Source organism: Neopelma chrysocephalum, unplaced genomic scaffold (assembly GCF_003984885.1).
Source record: "Neopelma chrysocephalum unplaced genomic scaffold, ASM398488v2 Primary Assembly neopelma1_96833, whole genome shotgun sequence".
Lineage (NCBI taxonomy): Eukaryota > Metazoa > Chordata > Aves > Passeriformes > Pipridae > Neopelma > Neopelma chrysocephalum.
The window spans coordinates 853,517-874,604 of NW_020925476.1; the positions used below are offsets into that span (position 1 = coordinate 853,517).

The following is a 21,088-nucleotide window of genomic DNA, read 5'->3' on the forward strand; positions in this document are numbered from 1 at the left end:
TGTCAGTGGTTTGTGGCTCTAGCATTGTCTCCTGTACGAATGCAATTTCCTGACTATCATTGCTATCATTATATGGATGACATTTTGCTTGCTGCGGCCACTGAGGATCAGCCGGATGTGTTAGAAACTGAAACCAGGAAGAGTTTACAATCCTTTGGCCTTGTAGTTGCTCCTGAGAAGGTGCAGCGAGAAGAACCCTGGAAGTATTTAGGGTTCAAAATTACATGGAAAGCAGTTATTCCTCAGCCAATCCAATTGGATATTAACATCAAAACTCTTACTGATGTACAAAAGCTGCTAGGATCTTTTAATTGGATTAGATCATATCTGGGATTAACAAACACCCAGCTGGCACCTTTATTTGAGCTGCTCAAGTATTCTGATGATCCTCAGGAACTGAGAGAACTGACTAGCAAAGCAGTTCAAATCATCCAGTAAGTGGAGTAGGCTTTACATTCTAAATTTGTCAAATTGTCCAATTTTTTATTCTTGCAGATCACGTTGCTCCTTTTGGGGCACTGGTACAGTGGTCTGACCAATGGTCTGATCCACCGCACATCCTAGAGTGGCTGTTTTTGCCTTATCGAGCTCAAAAAACTGCTCCTGGATTGTTCGAATCCCGGTGTGTGGTTGTGGTCTGTTTCTGTTTTGCAATCATGGGTTGTGTGGATTCAAAATTTAAGATCCCTAAAGAATCCCCCCTGAGTCTGGTTTTAAAACATTGGAAGACTTTAACTGGTTCTGAGACAACTTTAAAAAAAGAAGAACTGTGTAGGCTGTCTGTAGATGCCTGGTCGTTGTTTGGAAAAATGAGAGGGGTGGCGTGGTCGGAATTTGGTCCGTTTGAACTGGACACAGTGTTTCGATTAATCTCGCTTCTTCATGTAGAACAGAGGTGGCAGGAAATTCGATATGCAGAACTGTTTTTGTTTATATTAACACGCCCTGAATTGGGGGTAGGAGATAAGAAAAACAAAAGTTCAGGAGAGACAGAAAAATCAGAAATGGCTTTAGGAAAAGGGAAAAAGAAAGATCGAGTTAAGGCTGCTCCTGTCCCACAAATTTTATTTAAAAACACCGGAGAAGATGATTTAGATATGTTGATATCACCTGACAGGAGAGACAGTAGCCCGGGAGCTCCACAAATTGGACTCCCCGCTGCCGAGGCGGCGGGGGGGGCTGGAGCTGCAGGGGTGGTGGCTCCTGGACCGGCTCCTGCTGGACAGGCGGGGGCTGGGCAGGCAGGAGCCGCGGGGGGGCTCCCTGGTGTGGGTATGGCTGCGCTGGGGGGAATCGGACAAGTTGAAACTTCCGGAGGAGTTGGTTCGGGGGCGGCGGGAGCTGCCCCAAGCACGGTTAGTACAGGATCTGCTGCCATAGCAACGAGTACAGGAGCAGGCACTGCGGGAGTAACAGGGCTGGGGCCAGCCCCGGCTGCAGCGGCAGCGGGGGGAGGGGCCCCAGGAGCGATAGCAGGAACAGCCCCTGGAATTCCGGGAGGGGCAGGGGCGGCGCTGACAGGCGGGGCCTCTGTCCTGACTGACCTGGGGGGTGGGGCTGGAGCCGCCCCCTTTCCCACGCCTCCCCCTGCCGAGGGGGGCCAGTCCACCTTTACGGGAGGGGGAAAGAAAGAGGAACCGAGAGAGTTTCCAATCTCTGCCTCTCATGAAGAGAGAACAGAGACGCAGAGACAGGGCAAGCTAGTTTCAGGTGCTGAGAGAAGGCGGAAGCGAGGTTTACCACCGTTTGATAAGGACACGGAAGCAGAAGGCGAATCAAGTGACAGCTCAGGAGAAGGGGAAGTAGACCCACCGGTAGTAAGACCAAAAACAAAGGGGAAGAGGGCCCGTGAAGCGTTAGCTGCGCCCGACCCGATAGCAGGTAGAACAAGAGCAAAGGATAAGCCACCGTTAGAAGCCCCCTTAAGACAAGCTGTAACCAATCAGGGCACAGTATTAATAGAAGTTCCTTTCTCACTGGTTGAGTTACAACAATGGAAGGCTTCTGTGGGGGCATATAGAGATTACCCAGACAAAGTGGCAAACTATGTGCAAAGAGCAATCAAAACTCAGAACCCTGACTGGTATGACCTGGAAGTTATAATGGATACTTTATTAGATCAAACAGAGAAGGAGATGGTAAAAAGAGCTGCTCAAACTGTGAGAAATAAAGAATCGATTTTATTACAAGCAAATGAATTTAGCAAATCACTAACATAAGAGTTTTTCTTTACTAACCTATAGGGCCTATCGCGGAGCTGTAGGACGCCGGATTCAGCCTGGAACCGGTGTCAGGGAAACATGCGAATGGGAATAGGGAACTGTAAATGAATATTGGTAAGGAAACCCCTTATACCACATGGCTGGTCCTGGAAGCTGCCATGCTGCTGGACACTCCACCTCCCAGCACGACACAGCCAACCAGAAAGAGGGGAACGCCTCTTCTATGACGTAAACGGGGTTGAACCTTAAGAATGTTTAAAAAGCGGGACTTTTGAATTGAAGGGGGTGTTCCTGGGAACCCTGCGTGCCTAGGACACCCAACACGTGTTGTAATTTTTCCTTTTCGTTTTGTTCCTTTTGTTTTGCAACTTTTGCCGTCTTTCTAAATTCAATAAGTGAGATTTTTTTCTCTCAACTGGGGGCTCGTCCGGGATAACTGCCCGCCGACCACAGCTGGGGGTGCCAAGACCCCCTGGAAAGCGCGCTCCGCCCTGATTTTGGCGGCCCAGGAGGCTTTGTACCCTCGCCAGGGTCGGTCGCGGCAAAGACCTGGGATGAACGGCTGTAGAACAAAAGGAAGCGAAAGGAATCCCAGCCGGTATACAAATTAAAACTCTGGAGCCCTTAAAACTCTGTGCACGGAACCCGGTAAGGAACTAACAATCTTTAAATTCTACCGTGCGGGCTGGGTGAAATGTGTGTGTGTGTATATGTGTATGAATGTAAATGAAAGCGTCGGCGAGCGCGGGAGAGCGGAGGACCGGGGAGTACTCGGACCCCCGGAGCGGCACGGCGGGGTCGGCCCGGGCCCGGGGCCAAGAGGCTTGCAGTAGAGCCAGGCGGCTGCTGCGAGCGCAGCGGGGCGGGAACCAGCGGAGCGGCTGGGGCCCATGAGCGAGCGGCGCCAGGCGGCGAAGTGCTCTGGGCAGAGGCGGAGCAGAGCGGAGCGGTGGCACGCTCGAGCGGCGAGCGGCGGCAGCGCGCCGTGGGTGTTCCGGAGCGGCGCGGCGGGGTCGGCCCAGGGGCCAGGAGCGAGAGGCGCTGAGCAGCGGCCCGGGGCCGGAGCCGGAGCCAAGCGGCGCGGGGCCGGCCCGGGGCCGGGAGCCGCGCGGGGGAGAAGGCGGAACCGAGTCGGCCCCGTGGCTGGAGACGGGCTAATCTCAGGCGGGCCGGCCGGGAGCTGGCCGGCGCAGCGGCAGCGGTTGGCACGGCGCTCGCGGGAGCTTTAGAGTCCGGTAGCGCGTGTGTAGGGGAGGCGACGCCAGCTGGGAGTCTGGCGGTGTGTGCGAACACGTAAAGTGCCGGCCAAGGGCCCGCCGGTACACTAAAGCGAAAGGTGGCGCTGGACGGGGATCCGGCAGCACCACCAGCCGGGGGGCCGGCGGCGCCAGACGGAAATACACGGCTCCTGTGGGGCGGGGGTTCCCACAGCTTAACTGATCAGGGGCCGGTGCCGAGGGAGCGAGCGGCGCCGGGCGGCGAAGTGCCCCGGGCAGCGGCGGAGCAGGGCGAACCGGCGGCCGTAGGAGCCACGAAGCAGTGCCGAGATTGCATAGTACCGGGAGCGGAGTGGCCACCGAAAATGGCGGTGGTCACGTGGCGCGATGCCGCGCGGAACAGAAAGAGTCTCGGTCTGGGAGCACGGGCGGGGGCAGGTCGGCCCCATAGCGGGAGGCGGGGGCACATAGCCCTGCCGGAGCGGCGTGGGGAGTTCCTGACCGGAGAGGCGGCGGAGCCGCCGCCAAACTGGCCCCGCTGGTGCTAGGGGTAGCGGCGGCGGTCGCGGCCGCTTCCGCCGATGCGGCGTGAGCTCCGGGTGGCCCGGAATGCCTGCGGCGCTGGCTGGCACGAACTGCAAGCGGCACGGGCTGCGAGCGGGGCAGCTCTGGCAGACCACAGCGGCTCCGCTGACCGCAGCGCGCGGGGAGCCGGCCCCGCTGGCCGCGGCGCAGACAGGCGCCGCGGGGCGGGGAGGCAGCACAGAGGGGCGGTACCACAAGCGGCTGAGATAAAAAAAAAAAAAAAAAGCCGGAACGAGCTGTTCCCAAGGCAAGGGGCCGGTGGCGTGCCCCGGTGGGGAGCTGGCCCTGCTGGCGCCGCGGGGGCGGTGCCAAGGGGCGGTGCCTGGAGGCAGTGCCGGAATTCTAGTTTGGCTCTGGGGGCAGAAAACCCCGCAGAAAAAACTTTGACAAATGTGAAAGCTAAGCAATCAACAAGCGTAAGAAGTTTGACAAGAACAGCCCTGTCTGTGTGTATAGACTAAGCAGCGAGAAACTAGAGAGCGTTTGCAGGGGGAGCCCTGGAGGTCCTGGTCTACGACAAGTAAAGGAAGAGTCCACAGTGCCTTAGCAACCAAGAGAGACATCAGTGTCCTGAGTACTGCAAATTTTTCCTTTTCGTTTTGTTCCTTTTGTTTTGCAACTTTTACCGTCTTTCTAAATTCAATAAATGAGATTTTTTTCTCTCAAAACTGCAATTGAAATGCTAAAAACCTCTGAGTGGTTTCCAGGGGAAGATATTAAGGACATCTTCCCCCCTGACGATCCCAAATGGGATCCTAACGTACCACCAAATCTGGAAGCATTGAAACGTAATCAGGACTGGGTAATTTATGGATTTTGGCATGGGGTTCCGAAGGCGATAAACTGGTCCAAAATGTACGAGGTTAAACAAGACACAAATGAATCACCCACAGACTTTCTAAACAGGTTGAAGGATGTCATTAGGAAATATACCGACATAGACATAGAGTCAGATCTGGGAAAGAAAAATCTGGTGTATTTATTTGTAGGGCAGTCCACAGATGACATAAGAAAAAAACTGCAAAAAGCAGGTGGTGATAAGAAGGATATTGGTGATCTATTAGATATAGCTTGGACAGTATATCGAAATAGGGAGCAGAAAAAGAGAACAAGGGTGATGGAACTAGAAAGTGGTTATCGAGAACATCATAGATGTAACCACAGGTATCACAGGTCTAATCGTCAGCAGGACATAACAGACGACAGGTGCTCTTATTGTAAAAAGAAAGGACATTGGAGAAAAGACTGCCCAGAACTGAGGAAAACTGAAAACCCTCTCCCCCCTCCACCACCAGCTCCTCAGCTGACTGTGAGTCAGAATGCATGAAGGGAACCGGAGGTTTCTTCCCCGGCAGAGCCTCTGGTCACAGCTAAGCTCGGGGGGGAGGATGTTGAGTTCTTGGTTGATACAGGTGCGGCATATTCTGTGTTAAATACTGTGGAAGGGAAACTCAGTAATGAAACTATAACTGTGGTAGGTGCTACAGGGGTAAGTGAAACAAGGCCATTTTTTAAACCTTTGAAATTCAAATTGGGTAAGCACTGGGTAACTCATCAATTTCTTTAGATGTCAAATTCTCCTAGGCCTTTATTGGGTAGAGACTTACTGGAAAAATTAGAAGCTGAAATTAAATTCAGCAAGGGGGGAGACATAAAAGTTATAATTCCAGACACTAAATATATCGAGGCAACTGCTTTCTTTATACAGGAAAATCATGGAGAGATCCCTGAAGAAGTTGAAAATGCTGTCATACCTTTATTCTGGGCCAGCGAATACCCTGGGAAGTCAAAGCAAGCTGAACCAGTAAGCATCACACTCAGGCCAGGAGCAGTCCCGGTAAGGCAAAAACAATATCCTTTGAAATTAGAAAGCCGAAAAGGCTTAGCACCTATAATTGAAAGGTTTCTTAAATTTGTGTTACTGGTAGAATGTGAATCCAGATTTAATACCCCCATCCTACCAGTGAAAAAGGCTGATGGCAAAAGCTATCGGCTAGTCCAAGATCTTAGGACCATCAATAAAATAACTGAGGACATCTACCCGGTGGTAGCCAACCCCTATACACTGTTAACCACTGACAGAAGATTTAGGATGGTTCACTGTACTCGATCTTAAAGATGCCTTTTTCTGCATTCCTGTACATAAAGACAGCCAAGAGCTTTTTGCCTTTGAGTGGGAAAATCCTGAGACGGAGGAAAACGCAACTAACCTGGAGAGTTCTTCCACAAGGCTTTAAGAACAGTCTGACAATTTTTGGGAACCAGTTGGCAAAAGAACTGGAAGACTGGAGAAGACAGCAGCAAGAAGGAGTTGTCCTGCAGTATGTAGATGACATCTTAATTGCAGCCAGAAGCCAGGACCAATGCATCGAGCTCACTGTAAGTCTCTTGAACTTTTTGGGGCTAAGTGGGTATCGGGTCTCAAGAGAGAAGGCACAAATAGCCAAAGAGATAGTCATCTACCTGGGGCTTGAAATCTATCGTGGGCATCGGCGACTCAGCACAGACCAAAAAGAGGCCATTTGCCGTCTCCCAGAGCCCCACACTGTACGAGAGATGCAGGCCTTCCTGGGAATGGTAGGATGGTGTCGGCTGTGGATAGCTAACTATGGGTTGCTAGTCAAACCTCTGTATGAAGCCCTGAAAATGGCCAAAGAGGGAGTTGTAACATGGATAGATGAGACCAGAGATGTGTTTAAACAACTGAAACAGTCCTTGATGTCAGCTCCAGCACTAGGATTACCAGATTTAACTAAACCTTTCGAACTGTTCACACACGAGCAGTTGAATGTTGCTCTGGGGGTATTATCGCAAACTCTGGGATGTAGGGGCGTGTCTGAGATACAAAGGGAATGTACCAAGGCAGAGACGCCCAGAGAGCATGCGCCGAGGTTTACAACCCCCATTGGATAAAGAGATCACATGGTTGTGGGATATAAAAGGGAGCGGGAATTTCGAATAAAGCTCTTTGTCTACCATCTCACAGGGAGTGTACATGATTTCTTTATTATATAAAGGCAGCATGCCACGTGCACGCTACATCTGGCGACCCAACCTGGGGCCGAATCTACATTAGATCAGATAGCTTAAACCTGTAACAGGTATATATCGGTAGGATCTCCGGTTATCACTTTAGTTTTATAAAGTGGGAGTCCTTTTACCGAAAAAAACCTAGACGTCTGTAAACGTTGCCTTGGGGGAGACCAAGGAACGAAGTTAGTGAGCTCAAAAAAGTATAGGGAAAGTGCACAGAAAAAAAAGAAGAAACGAGAAGAAAGAAGAAAATGCCGAGAGACCGGAGCGGGCAGGCACCGGAGAAAGCGGAGAGGGTCCAACACGCAACACCGAAGCGGTGAGTGGAGCTGAGAGGCAGCCTGCGCGGCAAGGACTGCTCCCCGAGCGGCAGCGTGAACGCAGCTCGGAAAACCCGGGACGCGAGACACGCTGAAACCGCGGGAAATCCCTGCTGCCCCACCGCCACCGCTTACCCAGCCACGCCGGATCAGCGCCGCCGCTGCCCGTACCACCCCAGCCACACCGCCGGACCCCCACATTGGCTGTCTGCCTAGCAGAAAGCTTCGCAGCTCCGTGCTGCCTGCCGCCCCCCCCGGCGCGTTCGCCGCCACCTCCACTGGCCCCGCGCCCTGCCCAGAAGCTGCGTGGGACCGAGGGAACCCTGTGCCGACCGCGTCCAGCAGCCCCCGAACCCCACCTCGCCTAGCAACCCCCGCCATCCGCCCTTGCCGAGACCGAGTCCGCCGCTGTCCCCTGCCGCTGTGCGCCGCGCCGAGAAGGAGCGCCGCCACCGCCCGCGCCGAGGAGAATCCGCCAGCCCGCGCCGCTGCAGCCAGCGCCGCGGAGGAGCCGCGTCGCCTCCGCTGCCGCCGCAGATCGAGCACACCGCGCGCCGCCGCCGAGCCCCGCCGCCGCCGGAGCCGCTAGCTGCACTGAGGGACGCCCAGCAGCCACGCCGGAGCCTCGGGGACCCGAGCAGACCCCCACGGAGACGCCGGGAGAAAAAAAGCGGCGGAGAAGCAGCCGACTCAGAAACCGAAACTAACTGCAGCCGAACAAAGAAACATGTGCCACAGCCGCCGAACCAAGGTAACACAGCTCTGTCGCTATGGAAACCTCGCAACACATTGAAACACTTTTAAAACACAATTGCTAGCGTCGCAAAGATACACATAAGAAAACTGGGACACATTCTAAGCCACAGCCACCAGCAAACGAAACAAGTAACCCACCCGCCCCCACACACACACTGCTACAAGCACATAGCCCATAGACATGCAGGGGGAAGGGAATACAGCAGTTTGTAATCTGAACTCACTATCGGGAGCCGAGAGCGAGGAGGCAAACGGGGGAAAATCAGATAACAGGTGGAAACAATGTAGGGAAAAGGCAATTCGGGCAAGTAGCCTGGAGGATATTCAGGTGTGCTCAGACGGATTTACCCAACGTCAGCCCCCTCAATTCCAGCCTCTGCCATATGAGGCTACAAAGAATTTGAGGCAGTCGGTAAGAGATGCTGGCGTATCCTTAACCAATACTTTCAAGTATCTGGACACATTGAATTCCATCTATTTTTCCACCCCACATGACACAGAACATGTAGACTGGTTATCTGACTTTCGGGAGAATTGTGCCAAACACAATGCAAACACCCCAGCTGACATAACAATAAACCCATTAACCGAAGAGGGAAGACACAGCACAGCAGGTGCCCAATTAAGTCGCCCCCGAGAAATATACAAACAGGTGCTGAAAGCCATGAGAAGGCTTCTCACCACAGACCAAAACACCAATCAGCCCAGCACAAAAGTGTTACAAAGTTGTGCTGAGCCTAACCCACAATATTTAAATCGGCTGCAGTCTGCTTTAGACAAGCAAATTGAATACAATGAAGCCAGAGGGATGCTGTATAAGCAATTGGCTTTAGAAAAGACAAAAACAAGCTGTGAGAAAGCTTTGCAAACCTTTTCTGGAGGGGTTTACCACGGCACTGCTGAGCTGGTTCAACCTTACCAAAGATTTGGCTCTGAGGAGCACCAGTCTGTCTCTCTAGCTGTGGCCCTGGAAGCCCAGCTAGGAATACAAGAAGAGGCCAGACTCAGAGCAAGTGGTGTCAGGTGCAGTAGCACTGACCACTTTCAAGGAGATCACACCTGGAGACCCTTTGCAGCAATGCCCCAAAAATACTCTAATGGCAAGGAATCAGCTGAGTTGTACCAGGGATGCCGAGGGCAAGGCAAATGCCTTGCTGCCAGCATCGCACTGCTTGTTGCTGTGTTGCTTGCTGCCCTCTGTGCCACCGGCTTTCATGTGCCAGAGAGGAAGCAGCTTGAAGCAAGCCCCAAAGTGGCAACAAACAGCCCAGACAACACCCCTATATTCTGCACCCCCAAGAAAGGTGACAGGTGGAGAGTGCTGCCAAACTCAAAAGCAGTAAGTGCAGTCATAAGGCATGTAGGAGCACCGCAGCATGGACTGCCTTCACCCAATATGCTCCCAACGAGTTGGCCGCTATTGGTAACTGATTCAAAGATTTGTTCCTTTACCACCTTCCTACACCCTGAGGATGTGCCAAGGCTTGCCTTTCCCATCATGGCCTTGAACAGTGCACGGCCCATGCAAGACTATTGCTGGGTTGTCCTCCCTCAGGGGATGCAAAATAGCCCGACAAGGTATCAAACAACCACGACACATCGTTATACAGGTAAAATACCAATAAGCACGGCCACAGGAAATGAACTGCCATTTACTCTTACTGCTCTAATCAAAACTGTCCAAGATGCAGGGTTGCAGCTTGCAGCGGAGAAAATCCAGCAACCACTACCCTGGACTTTCCTTGGACAGGAATTCGTACAGCAAAAAGATTCTCCACAGCTGCTGCAGCTCGAGGTAAAAAACACTTTATATTTACGTGAATTGCAGGAGCATCAGGGGACTGTCAATTGGTTAAGGCCTATTTCAGGCATAACCCCAGAGGAGTTACACCCTCTGCTTCAGCTGCCAAAGAGAGACTCCAGTCTAATGTCTAACAGGTTACTGATACCAGAAGCCAAAAGGGTGTTAGGCATTCGTACCAAGGCAATAGAGAGAGGGCAAGGCAGAAGGAGAAATCCTGAACTGCAAATCTGCCTAGCCTTCATTCCCAGCAGGTATCAACCATTAGTAGCCTTGCTACAGTGGGATCAGACTGAAAAAGACCCACTGCAAATTCTAAAGTGGCTAATTTTGCCCCACATACCATCTAGCACTGTGTGGACTGTTAATGAGATGTATGCAAAGCTTGTCATTAAAGGCAGAGGACGACTGCAGGAATTGGACGGAAGGGACCCTGCCATCATCCACATGCCAGCTACGAAGGACAATTTGGATAGGATGCCAGCTGAGGAAGCAAGGTTCCAAGCTGCCTTAACAGTTTTCATGGTAAAACTTTCATGCATCTCTCAAAACACAGGTTGTGGGCAGTGACCACTAATCTACCTTTAAAAGGCATGACCAGATGCCAACACGGATCAGTGAAAGGCTTCAGGGCCTTCACACATGCATCTGGGAACAACATAGAAGGCTGCAGTGACTCAGGTAAAATCCTGCTGCAGAACAATGAGGAAGAGAGACGCAGACCGTGAACCAAAGCTGTGCAGGTTCTGGAACTGACTGCCATCCATATTGCCTTGGGAAAGTTTACTAAGTAATCTTTTAATGTTGTAACTGATTTCTGTTATATTGCAAGTTGATACCCCATCTTGAAAGTTTGTTTATTTGAGATATCGTAGCATTTACCTGTTAATTGAAATGCATTCTATTTGGTTTCTTGTGAATTATAGAAGGTTTTGATATTCATGCAATGCACACAAGGTAACACAATGACAGGTAAGGGCCAACAACTGACAAAGAACTAAGAAACTGAAAAAACAACAACGTTTAACATCATATCTAAGGTCTTGGAGCAAGCGAAATTGTCTAATTAATTTTTCCATCAGAATGCAAATTCCTTAAATAGACAATTTCAAATAACATTCAGTTAACTCAAGACTTCATCATGTCACGCCCAAACTGTCAAAAAATCACAACAATGCCATCTCAGAACACGTTAACCCCACATGGTTAATTGCAAATGAGATTGAGCAAACAGATCCACACACATCTCTGAATTGGACATATTAAAATATGTGCATGTAACAGTAGGTATATACCCACATCACGTAATCTCCACAACACCCACTGCAGAAAAGGCCAAGAGTGTGAGACACTCTGGCTTAGTTGCTCAGCAACTCTTGGTCCATAATATTCATAGTAAAACAGCTACATTTCCTATCAAATAGGAAAATTCTCATGTCACAAGTATTCCATTCTCACTCCTTAGACAGGTAATTATACAAAGAGCACACTACACATCAAAACAGTGTCAACTAAACAAAAAAAAGGGGGGAGAGAATCTGTATAGCAAAAAGAATATCTGTGAAAAGCCATGTATGTATCAATTTTCAAATTGTGACAATGCTGGAAACATGTAAGTATGAAAAACAACACAAACCCCAGGCTAGTGTGCCTCTCCCAAAACATCGGTCATGGTAAGGGATTTGATATCTGGGCAGTGGACGGAACCACTAAATCTCTGATTTGGGAGAGAGGCTATGCTGGGGAGTCTGAAGGAAAAGAGTTAAAATGAACCCCTTCCAGGTCTGTTACACCCCACGAGGCATAAAATCACATCAGCAAGAACCAGAGTGACGCAGAAGTTATAAGAAAGTTATGTTTATGTTTAAGGTTTACATTAAGGACGACCAGTGTGGCAAAAAGCAGTTTGTAAAAACCCATGAATGTGTGTATGATGTGTGAAATGATGGCCATCAAGCGATTGAGAGAGTGAATGGACAAGAGTGTTGTATGACTGGACAAATATTGAAACACCTCACAAATAACAATACCTCCACCACAGGGTCGCTTTAAAAGAATTTAGCTTTGCTAAGCTTAGCCTGTTTCTTAATAAAGTTGTACTCCCCAGTTATTTAAAACCCTCAAGTTAACAAAGGTTATAAGTTTGCACGGTTAGGCCAAGGCCTTTAAGTTAATAAAGTTATTTCTCCAAGTTGCACTACCCCTTAGGAATATAAGAAGGTTTTAAAAGGTTTACATTAGAAGCATAAGAGGCCGAAGCAAGCAGTGTGCTGGGTCATTGCAAGCTTTGGTAGTTTATAATGTACTGTTCTGATTGTTTGTACTGTTGTTTTGCACTGTTTTTGTGATCCTCTTAAATAATAAAAAGGGGGGTGATGGAGGGGCGTGTCTGAGGTACAAAGGGAATGTACCAAGGCAGAGACGCCCAGAGAGCATGCGCCGAGGTTTACAACCCCCATTGGATAAAGAGATCACATGGTTGTGGGATATAAAAGGGAGCGGGAATTTCGAATAAAGCTCTTTGTCTACCATCTCACAGGGAGCGTACATGATTTCTTTATTATATAAAGGCAGCGTGCCACGTGCACGCTACATCGGGAAGCCAACAAAGAGTCGTGGCTTATTTCTCTAAACAGCTGGACAGTGTTAGCCAAGGGTGGCCGCGGTGCTCTTGCAGCAACTGTTATCCTGATTGAAGAGGCCCGGAAGCTCACCCTTGGGCAGCATATCACCGTGTATGTACCCCATGCAGTTCAAGCCGTGCTTGAACAAAAGGGAGGCCACTGGCTGTCCCCCAGCAGAATGCTTAAGTATCAGGTTGTGTTGCTGGAACAGGACGATGTTACTTTGAAAACAACATCTATTGTAAATCCAGCTATGTTTCTGTCCTCAACACTAACCGACAGTGTCCCCAAGCATGACTGTTTACAGACTATAGAAGAGACTTATTCCAGCAGACCAGACCTGAAAGATGTGCCTCTGGAAAATGCAGACTGGGAACTGTATACAGACGGAAGCAGCTTCATGCGAGATGGTAAGCGCTTCACAGGGTATGCAGTGACGACCAGAGATGAAGTGATCGAGGCAAAGGCCTTGCCAGCAGATGTGTCATCCCAAAAGGCAGAACTAATCGCGCTGACAAGAGCCTTGGAACTGAGCAAAGGAAAGAAGGTAAATATCTGGACTGACTCAAAATATGCATTTAGTGTTGTACATGCCCACGGAGCCATCTGGAAAGAGAGAGGACTACTGACAGCCCAAGGCAGTGGAGTCAAGCATGCAGACCAAATCCATGCACTCCTGCAGAATATTTAAAAAAACCAGAAGAGGTAGCTATTATGCACTGTAGAGCCCACCAAAAGGGGAAAACAACTCCCGAGTTGGGAAATCATTTTACTGATCAAGCAGCAAAAGGGGCTGCAGAAAAAGGCATCCTAGCAATAGTACCGCAAAGAGAAATTGACTTAACAAAATACACCCCTAAATATGATGAGAAAGACAATCAGTTAATTAAATCACTGAAAGCTGAAATCAAGGAAGGGGGGTGGGCTGTCACACCCACAGGACAGGTTATAGTTCCACCACCGCTCCTTAGGGAAATAGCTCAACAGGAACATGAGGCTACCCACTGGGGAACGGAAAACCTTCTAAAACACCTAAAGAAAACAGTAATAGGGACAGGTATGACTGAAGCTGTACAGTCCATAGTAGGTAAGTGTGAAATCTGTAAGCGAAATAACCCAGATACAACAAAGAGAGTGGTACTAGGGGTAACAAAGGCTGGAGACCAACCCGGAGATTACTGGCAAATAGATTTTGCTGAGTTACCACCTTGGGGGGGGTATAAATACATACTTGTGTTAGTTGACACTTTCAGTGGATGGCCTGAAGCATACCCCTGACGCACTAACACAGCGAGGGAAGTGGTAAAAGCTTTACTTAACCCCATAATTCCAAGATTTGGGGTTCCTCTGGGAATGTCATCAGATAGAGGAACACATTTTATTGCGACAATAGTAAAAGAGGTATGCCGCATCCTGGGAATTGTCTGGGACCTACATACCCCCATAGACCTCAGGCTAGTGGCAAAGTTGAACGAATGAATGGTAATCTGAAAACGCAAATTAGCAAAATTTGTCAGGAAACATCTATGTCGTGGGTTCAAGCTTTGCCACTAGCTCTGCTGAGGATTCGTATCCAACCAAGGCGGAGGGATAACATAAGTCCATATGAAATACTGTGTGGAAGACCATATCAGGCACCACACATACCAGGGGATGTACACATAAGAGGGAGAGCCGATTTACAAAAATATTTGATTGCTTTAGGCTCTACTTTGCAGAAGCTCCAGAGGGTCATCGAGTTATCCAGACCCATAGGACTGGACACCCCTGCTCATCCCTTCCAACCAGGAGACTGGGTCTACGTCAAGCGGTGGAACAGTGACCCCTTGCGAGCCAAGTGGAGAGGACCATACCAAGTCCTGCTGACTTCCCTCACCGCTGTCAAAGTCGCTGGCAGAGAACCCTGGTTCCACTATTCCAGAGTCAAAAGAGCACCAGCTCCTGGAACAACCAGCCAATCAGAACCGGACACCGACGAAGAAGATGTGGCATAGACTGTTTGTGCTGTGTATTCTGTTCGTGCAACCGGTAACTATGAACTGAGTTTGGGATCAAAAATTGCATGTGGCCCTAGTCCAAAATGTGTCAAAAATTCTTCGGAAAACTGAATGCTGGATTTGTACGCAAGTACCAGCAATTGATGATGAGGATAGTGACTGGCCCCTAACCTAATTGACATTTTACTAAATGGGACAAACTTTGGTAAGTCCATGATAAATTTCCCAGGGACCTGGAAGCCCGTTACAGAGGCTTATTATCCGGTGGCCCTAAGTAATGTGGTTTCTAATCAGGATATAGTTCCCTGCATGATTGTAAATGCTACAGGAAAAATCATTCTCCCCCCCTACTGTGATAAAAACAATTCAAAAGAAGGGATAAACCCAGAAATTGTTGCAGGGATGGCACAGTTGCCTTTGAGATTAACTCCTCCCCAGGGTTCAGGATGGTGCTGGATCTGTGAAAAGGAGGCTTGGAAAGTTTTGCCCCTTGATAAAGATCGGGCCTGTGCCCTAGGGGCAGTGATCCCAAATATAACAATTCTCGACCCAATTGACGAACAAGAATGGGATAAAACCTATCCAAAAAGGGTGAAAAGAACTAACAATCCCCTTATTGAGCGCCCTACAATTTTCCACAGCATAGTCAGAGCCTTAGTCCCATCTCTAGGAGTGAGTGAATTAGAAAAAGCAATTGTAAACATTTCAGCTGTCATGGAAGACATTCAAGATCACACTTTGGATGCAATTGAAGCCCTAAAAGAACAATTCCAAAGCTTGTCTCATGTAGTGGTACAAAATCAAATGGCCCTCAATTTCTTGCTAGCCTCACAGGGAGGCGTGTGTAAAGTTATCAACACCAGTTGCTGCTCTTACATAGACTGGACTGGTAGAATTAATAATGATTTGGCCGCAATTCGAAATCAAACCAAAATCTTTCACCAAATATCTCTGGATGATGTCTCCCTGGGTTTAGGAGATGTCCTCCACAAACTCACTTCATGGTTACTGAATTGGACATGGATGAAACAACTGTTTATTCTAGTATTGTACATACTTAGTGTTAGTATAATAGCTCACTGCATGTACAGATGTTATAGTTGTTGTAGATGTAAGTAGAGATTGGACAAGACCTTTGGGTTTTGTCCAGTCTCTAAGGGGGGACTGATGCCTTAACCCTCTATTAGTTTTTATTTTTCTAATTTTTTGTAAGCTTTATAAGTTTTATAAGTAGTAGAAGTAGATTTTAAAAGCAGCAGCCCTTATCCCTCTGCCCTGTAGCACCCTTTAGTTTACAAATTCCTTAACCCTCTTACCCCATTCCATGTATCCTATATCAATCCTATCCCTGAATCCAGTAGATATGTTTAGTCTCTTGTCAAGGCAAGGCCTATTCTGTTTGGAGAACGCTTGTATCTTGGCCTAAACCACAGAACAGAGTCAAGAACTAGGTGACTCTGTACCCTCTGTGCCCCGAAGAAGATGAAGATGATGAAGAAAAGCCCCCAGACCCAATTCCCAGGAGGTGGGCCAGGGGGTGGATCAGGGCAAAAGTAACGGGGTGGACACATTTGGGATTGGACAGATATTGTTATAAAATGTAACGTCTCAGGCACAGCCGGCGCGTGTCGTATAACATCTTTTGCCTTGGCACAATTAAACCCTTTCCTTATCTCACCCTCAATTAACTGCTTCGGAGTTTTTTTCTTAGCACCAGCTGAGCAGGCATCACCCCTCTCCACGGGTCCCACCTGGAGACAAGTCAGGCGGCACAGTCCTGCAAAGAGAAATTTCACGTTCAGTATGACATCTTTGTCGCCAAAAATGTATTAGGGAGGGTTCAAGACATCCTGAAACTTGAAAACCCAGACACCGTTGGAACTCAATAAAGCAGATATTTATTACAAAAAGGTGGCTAACAAAAACGGGCACTCGGGAGAAGGGGAAAACCAAAGAGGAAAGTACGACACCCTACTCACCTAGGTGTCATTTATGAGATGATCTTACCCACTCCAAAGACTATAAAGCCCTCTGCGGCAGCAGCATTTTCCAGAGGGTTAGCAGGCTCCCACGACAGCAGGCATCCCCGCTAAAGGCCACTTGGTCCTTCATGTAGAGCAAGCCCACCCAAAACAAAAAACCTGTCTGCTTTTATACAATCAATGAGCACCTCTGCCCGGGAAGGCGTGGCCAGTACCACCCTGCCAGAGGCTCTCAATCCCACCCTCCTAGTTATATAAATTCATCCCTTCAGCGCATGTGTGAGAACTTTGGAAATCCCCTAACGCATGCGCAGTCTACTTTGGGGGTCTCTTCTAATTGAGTCGAGGGTTGAGCCTTCCTCCTCTCCTCTTCACCTTCTCCTTCAAATGCCCTTGGCAGACAATGAACTAATAGTAGAACACCAATTAAAATGGTTTATACAGAAGTTCTCCCTCCAAGGACAAATTCTCTGTTTTATCAGTGAACTTGGCAGGGAGAATATAAACTACCACAGGTGGCTGGGGCCAAACACAGACCAAACAAAAAAGAAAAAATCAACATTCCCGCTACATTCTTGCACTCTCACTGTGAGTATATTTATATGCTAAAATAAAAAAGATATTGAAATGTATCAATATACATTGAAAATCAGCTTGTGTTAATCATTATGACAGTCAGTGAGAATGAAGATAACTACCGAGTACAAATGCAAAGCAAAAATAAAATCATCTATGTAAATCAAAGTTTCTTTCTCCCTGGTTTTAATCCTGATTAAAATTGGAAGCTTAAATTATTATGAACATGTAAAGACTAACAAAGATCTGTAAAATATGGCCCTGTGGAATACAGTCACAATCTCTTAAATCTGTTCTTTCCAGAATCATAAGAAATGCTGCACCTTGTTGTCCTGTTTATTGACTCAGATCAATGAAGATTTCTGTGCATTAGTCATAAACATAACATGATGTGTGACCTGTTCTCTGATTTTATGATTACCCTTAGCTCTATTGCCAGCATATCACAGGTAACATTTGCCAGCAATAATCCATAATATTTCGAGCTTTTTCATTTCTGTGTAACTCTTCCCAAGTAACAGCTGGGACCTTTGAACGCTTGAGTTTGATTTCCTAATTTTCAGAACCCTTGACATATTCCTTCTCTGTCTATCTGGCAAGTAAAATAGAACACTCTGCTGTTACAAAAAGAAAGAACATAGACCAAATCTTGTACCATTAAGTTGAGAAAGGCATATACATGATGCAGCTTGTATGTATTAATCCTATGCTCTGCAAATGCTTTGCTTAAAATGTACAGGGAATGAAGTACATCAAATCGGAGAAGGAGGCGGCGCAAGCACGAATGGTCGTGCCCTGGACCGCCCCCGGGCCCGCCCCGCCTCCCGAGTTGGCATGGCCCTGCCAACTCGAGCTCCAGGCTTGCAATCGTTGCTATAGCAACAGAGTCCACGAGCGGCCGGAAACCGGAAAAGATACTTTTTGCAACAGCGAGAAGGGAAGGTCAAAAGGGAAGCTTGCCCGAGACTTGTTTTAGCCCCATCCCTGTTGTGAACTGCGGGGGGTTTCCCAAAGGGAACCCGGCAGGAATGGACACGGTACGAAAGGCTGAGCGACCGACACTGTCCCACGGACTGGCCGGCCACCGCTGTGGCCCCTCCCCTCGCCCGTTGGACTGGCTAACACGGAAAGGGGGGGTTGGCCCCGCGGGGGGGTCCTGCGGTGGAGGGTGTGGGAAATAAAGAATCGGTTTTATTACAAGCAAATGAATTTAGCAAATCACTAACATAAGAGTTTTTCTTTACTAACCTATAGGGCCTATCGCGGAGCTGTAAGACGCCGGATTCAGCCTGGAACCGGTGTCAGGGAAACATGCGAACGGGAATAGGGGAACTGTAAATGAATATTGGTAAGGAAACCCCTTATACCACATGGCTGGTCCTGGAAGCTGCCATGCTGCTGGACACTCCACCTCCCAGCACGACACAGCCAACCAGAAAGAGGGGAACGCCTCTTCTATGACGTAAACGGGGTTAAACCTTAAGAATGTTTAAAAAGCGGGACTTTTGAATTGAAGGGGGTGTTCTGGGAATCCTGCGTGCCTAGGACACCCAACACGTGTTGTAATTTTTCCTTTTCGTTTTATTCCTTTTGTTTTGCAAACTTTTGCCGTCTTTCTAAATTCAATAAATGAGATTTTTCTCACAAGGGGGAACTGCACCTGGACCTGACCCACCCAGGGGGGCACCACACCTGTACCTGACTCACCTGGGGGGTCCTGAGGAAGGGGATAGAAGAGCCAGCTATATTGGCCCCTGTGTGCTCTAAGCCTGTTTCAGGCTCACAGCCTGTGAATATTCCTGCACTCTGTGCCCAAATTCAGCTCAGGGGGCTGTGGCAGAACCAAAAGGGGGGCCACTGTTTTGCTCTCAATGTGAACTAACGATGTATCAGAAGTTGACTGTTTGCAGAAAGCTTTTTCCAGCAGACAGACCTGAAAGCTGTGCCACCAGGCTGAGAGTCATATGGAAACAACTTTGTGCAGAAGTGAACGAATGCCTTAACAACTGCGAGATACACCAAGACAAGAGGTTTTGGACTGTAATAAGAATTCCTGGAATGGGTCAGGAGTAAGTAACAAGAAAGACCAATAAGGAAAGGCTTCTGACATGGTTAAGAACTGTTGTAAAATCAGCCTATGATATTTGTTTTTGTTGTCATCTGTCCTATGTTGCTTTTAGGCTTCTCTTACTGTTAGTTTAATTACAAAAGGATTGAAAGCTTATATTGCTTTTGCTACACTGATTGCTTTAAAGTTTGCAATGTTCATATTTGTATATGTTCTGTCCCAGCAGTTTAACAGCATTTCGTGAACACTGTTTGGAATATCTGTGTCTCCTTGGCTACTGCAACCTGTGAAAAGGATTATGCCTCTAAAATGCTTTCTCATCCAGTGTCATCTTGGAGTGTGTGAATGCTGAATTTCACAGAAGAAAAGTCCTGTGTTAAGATGGAAAGGGGGATGAGAAGGTGGCTGCAGCACTGCAACAGCACTGGTTCTGTGGGCCCTCCCATGGGACCCTGAGACCTGACTTGCATCTTGCCTGCAATCATTGAGACAAACTGGTAACATCGTTGTTGGGATGATTTGTTTAGATGGCTTAAATGGTTTGCTTAGATTGCTTCCTAGCTTTATTGTAATACGACTGTTTTGTTGGTGTTCACATATACGAGTGCACCTAACCCAATACGTGAGGATGCTTTTATCCATGGAGGCAAGAGGTACCTGCACTACCACTCCATGAGGTAAAGATGATCGACTGCAGCCTGGGGCAGACTGTGGCAGGATGGCCTGTCCCCCAGTAAGGCCCGGAATCTATCCAGAGAGTACAAGCTCTCTGTGATGAGCTACTGGCACTGCCAGGGTGCTGTTTAATGTTACATCCAGACGCAGCCTGCTTCTGGTAAGCTCCTAACTGGCCTATAGATCTGTGACTGGCAGTTGATCACTTTGTGTTATAAAAGCTCGAGTTCCTCTCACACAGTCAAGATGCAGGGGTTCCTGTGAGATTGTCATCGAACAGAGAGTCACACTTCATCAACTCACAAAACACAAATAAACAGGGTTTGTCATGAAATGTCTATGATGTGGGTTCAGGCCTTGTCTATGGCCATATTAAAGATCCACATACAATCCAAGGCGGAAAACAACATGATCCAAATTCACATAAGGGAAAGTTAATCTGCAAAACTGGTTAATGGTTTAAGCTCTACTTTGCAGGAACTGCAGAGATTCATCGTGTCATCTAGACCTATGGGACTGGACACTCCTGTTCATCTGTTCCAGCCCAGAAACTGAGCCTATGCTAAACAGTGGGGCTGAAACCCCTGCAAACCAAACGGAAAGAACTGTTTCAAATTCAGCTGACCATCTCCATCGTGGTCAGAGTTGTTGGCAAAGAACCCTGGATTCGCTACCCAGAGGGGAAAAGGCCTCTGTTCCTGAGACAAGTGAAACAACAGAGACTGTTACAAACTGTTAAAATTATGTTTGAACTATTTTTCTCTGTGTATTGTCTAATATCACCAGTAACTATGGATTAGGTTTAGAACCAAAATTTCCATTTGGCTTTAGTAAAATGCACCCAATATTCTTCATGAAAGTGAGTGCTGGATTTGCACTATGGATTCGGCTGAAATTTGGCAACAAGTTTAAATCCTACATTGGGCAATTCCTGAGGATGTCTCATTAAGTTTACAGAGATATCTTCTATAAACTTACTTCAAGGTTACCAAATCTGAACCTGGATAAAACAGCTATTCATGTTAGTTGTATATAGTGTTAGATCTGCATAATAGCTTAATGTATGGTTAGTGTTGTAGATGTTGGTCATCTTTCTGGTATGATGTTAAGTATAGGTGGTAGAGATTGGACAAGATTGAGTTTTGTCCATCTCTAAAAGGGGGGACTGATGCCTATGGAATTTTTTGGTTTTCTAACTTGTGTAGATTTTAGAAGTAGTTGTGTAGTGAATG

The 21,088-nt window shown here is 47.9% G+C and overlaps 1 protein-coding gene across 1 annotated transcript; it reads left to right on the forward strand.

The window, feature by feature from the left end:
- Positions 1-4,048: 4,048 nt before the first annotated feature.
- On the forward strand, positions 4,049-14,552 carry LOC113960665. Its single transcript, XM_027670332.1, is given in 8 exon segments — positions 4,049-4,212; positions 5,795-6,094; positions 6,096-6,215; positions 6,217-6,848; positions 7,011-7,015; positions 7,594-8,128; positions 12,612-13,105; positions 14,277-14,552. Coding segments are annotated over 8 exon segments (2,526 nt in total).
- Positions 14,553-21,088: the final 6,536 nt, after the last annotated feature.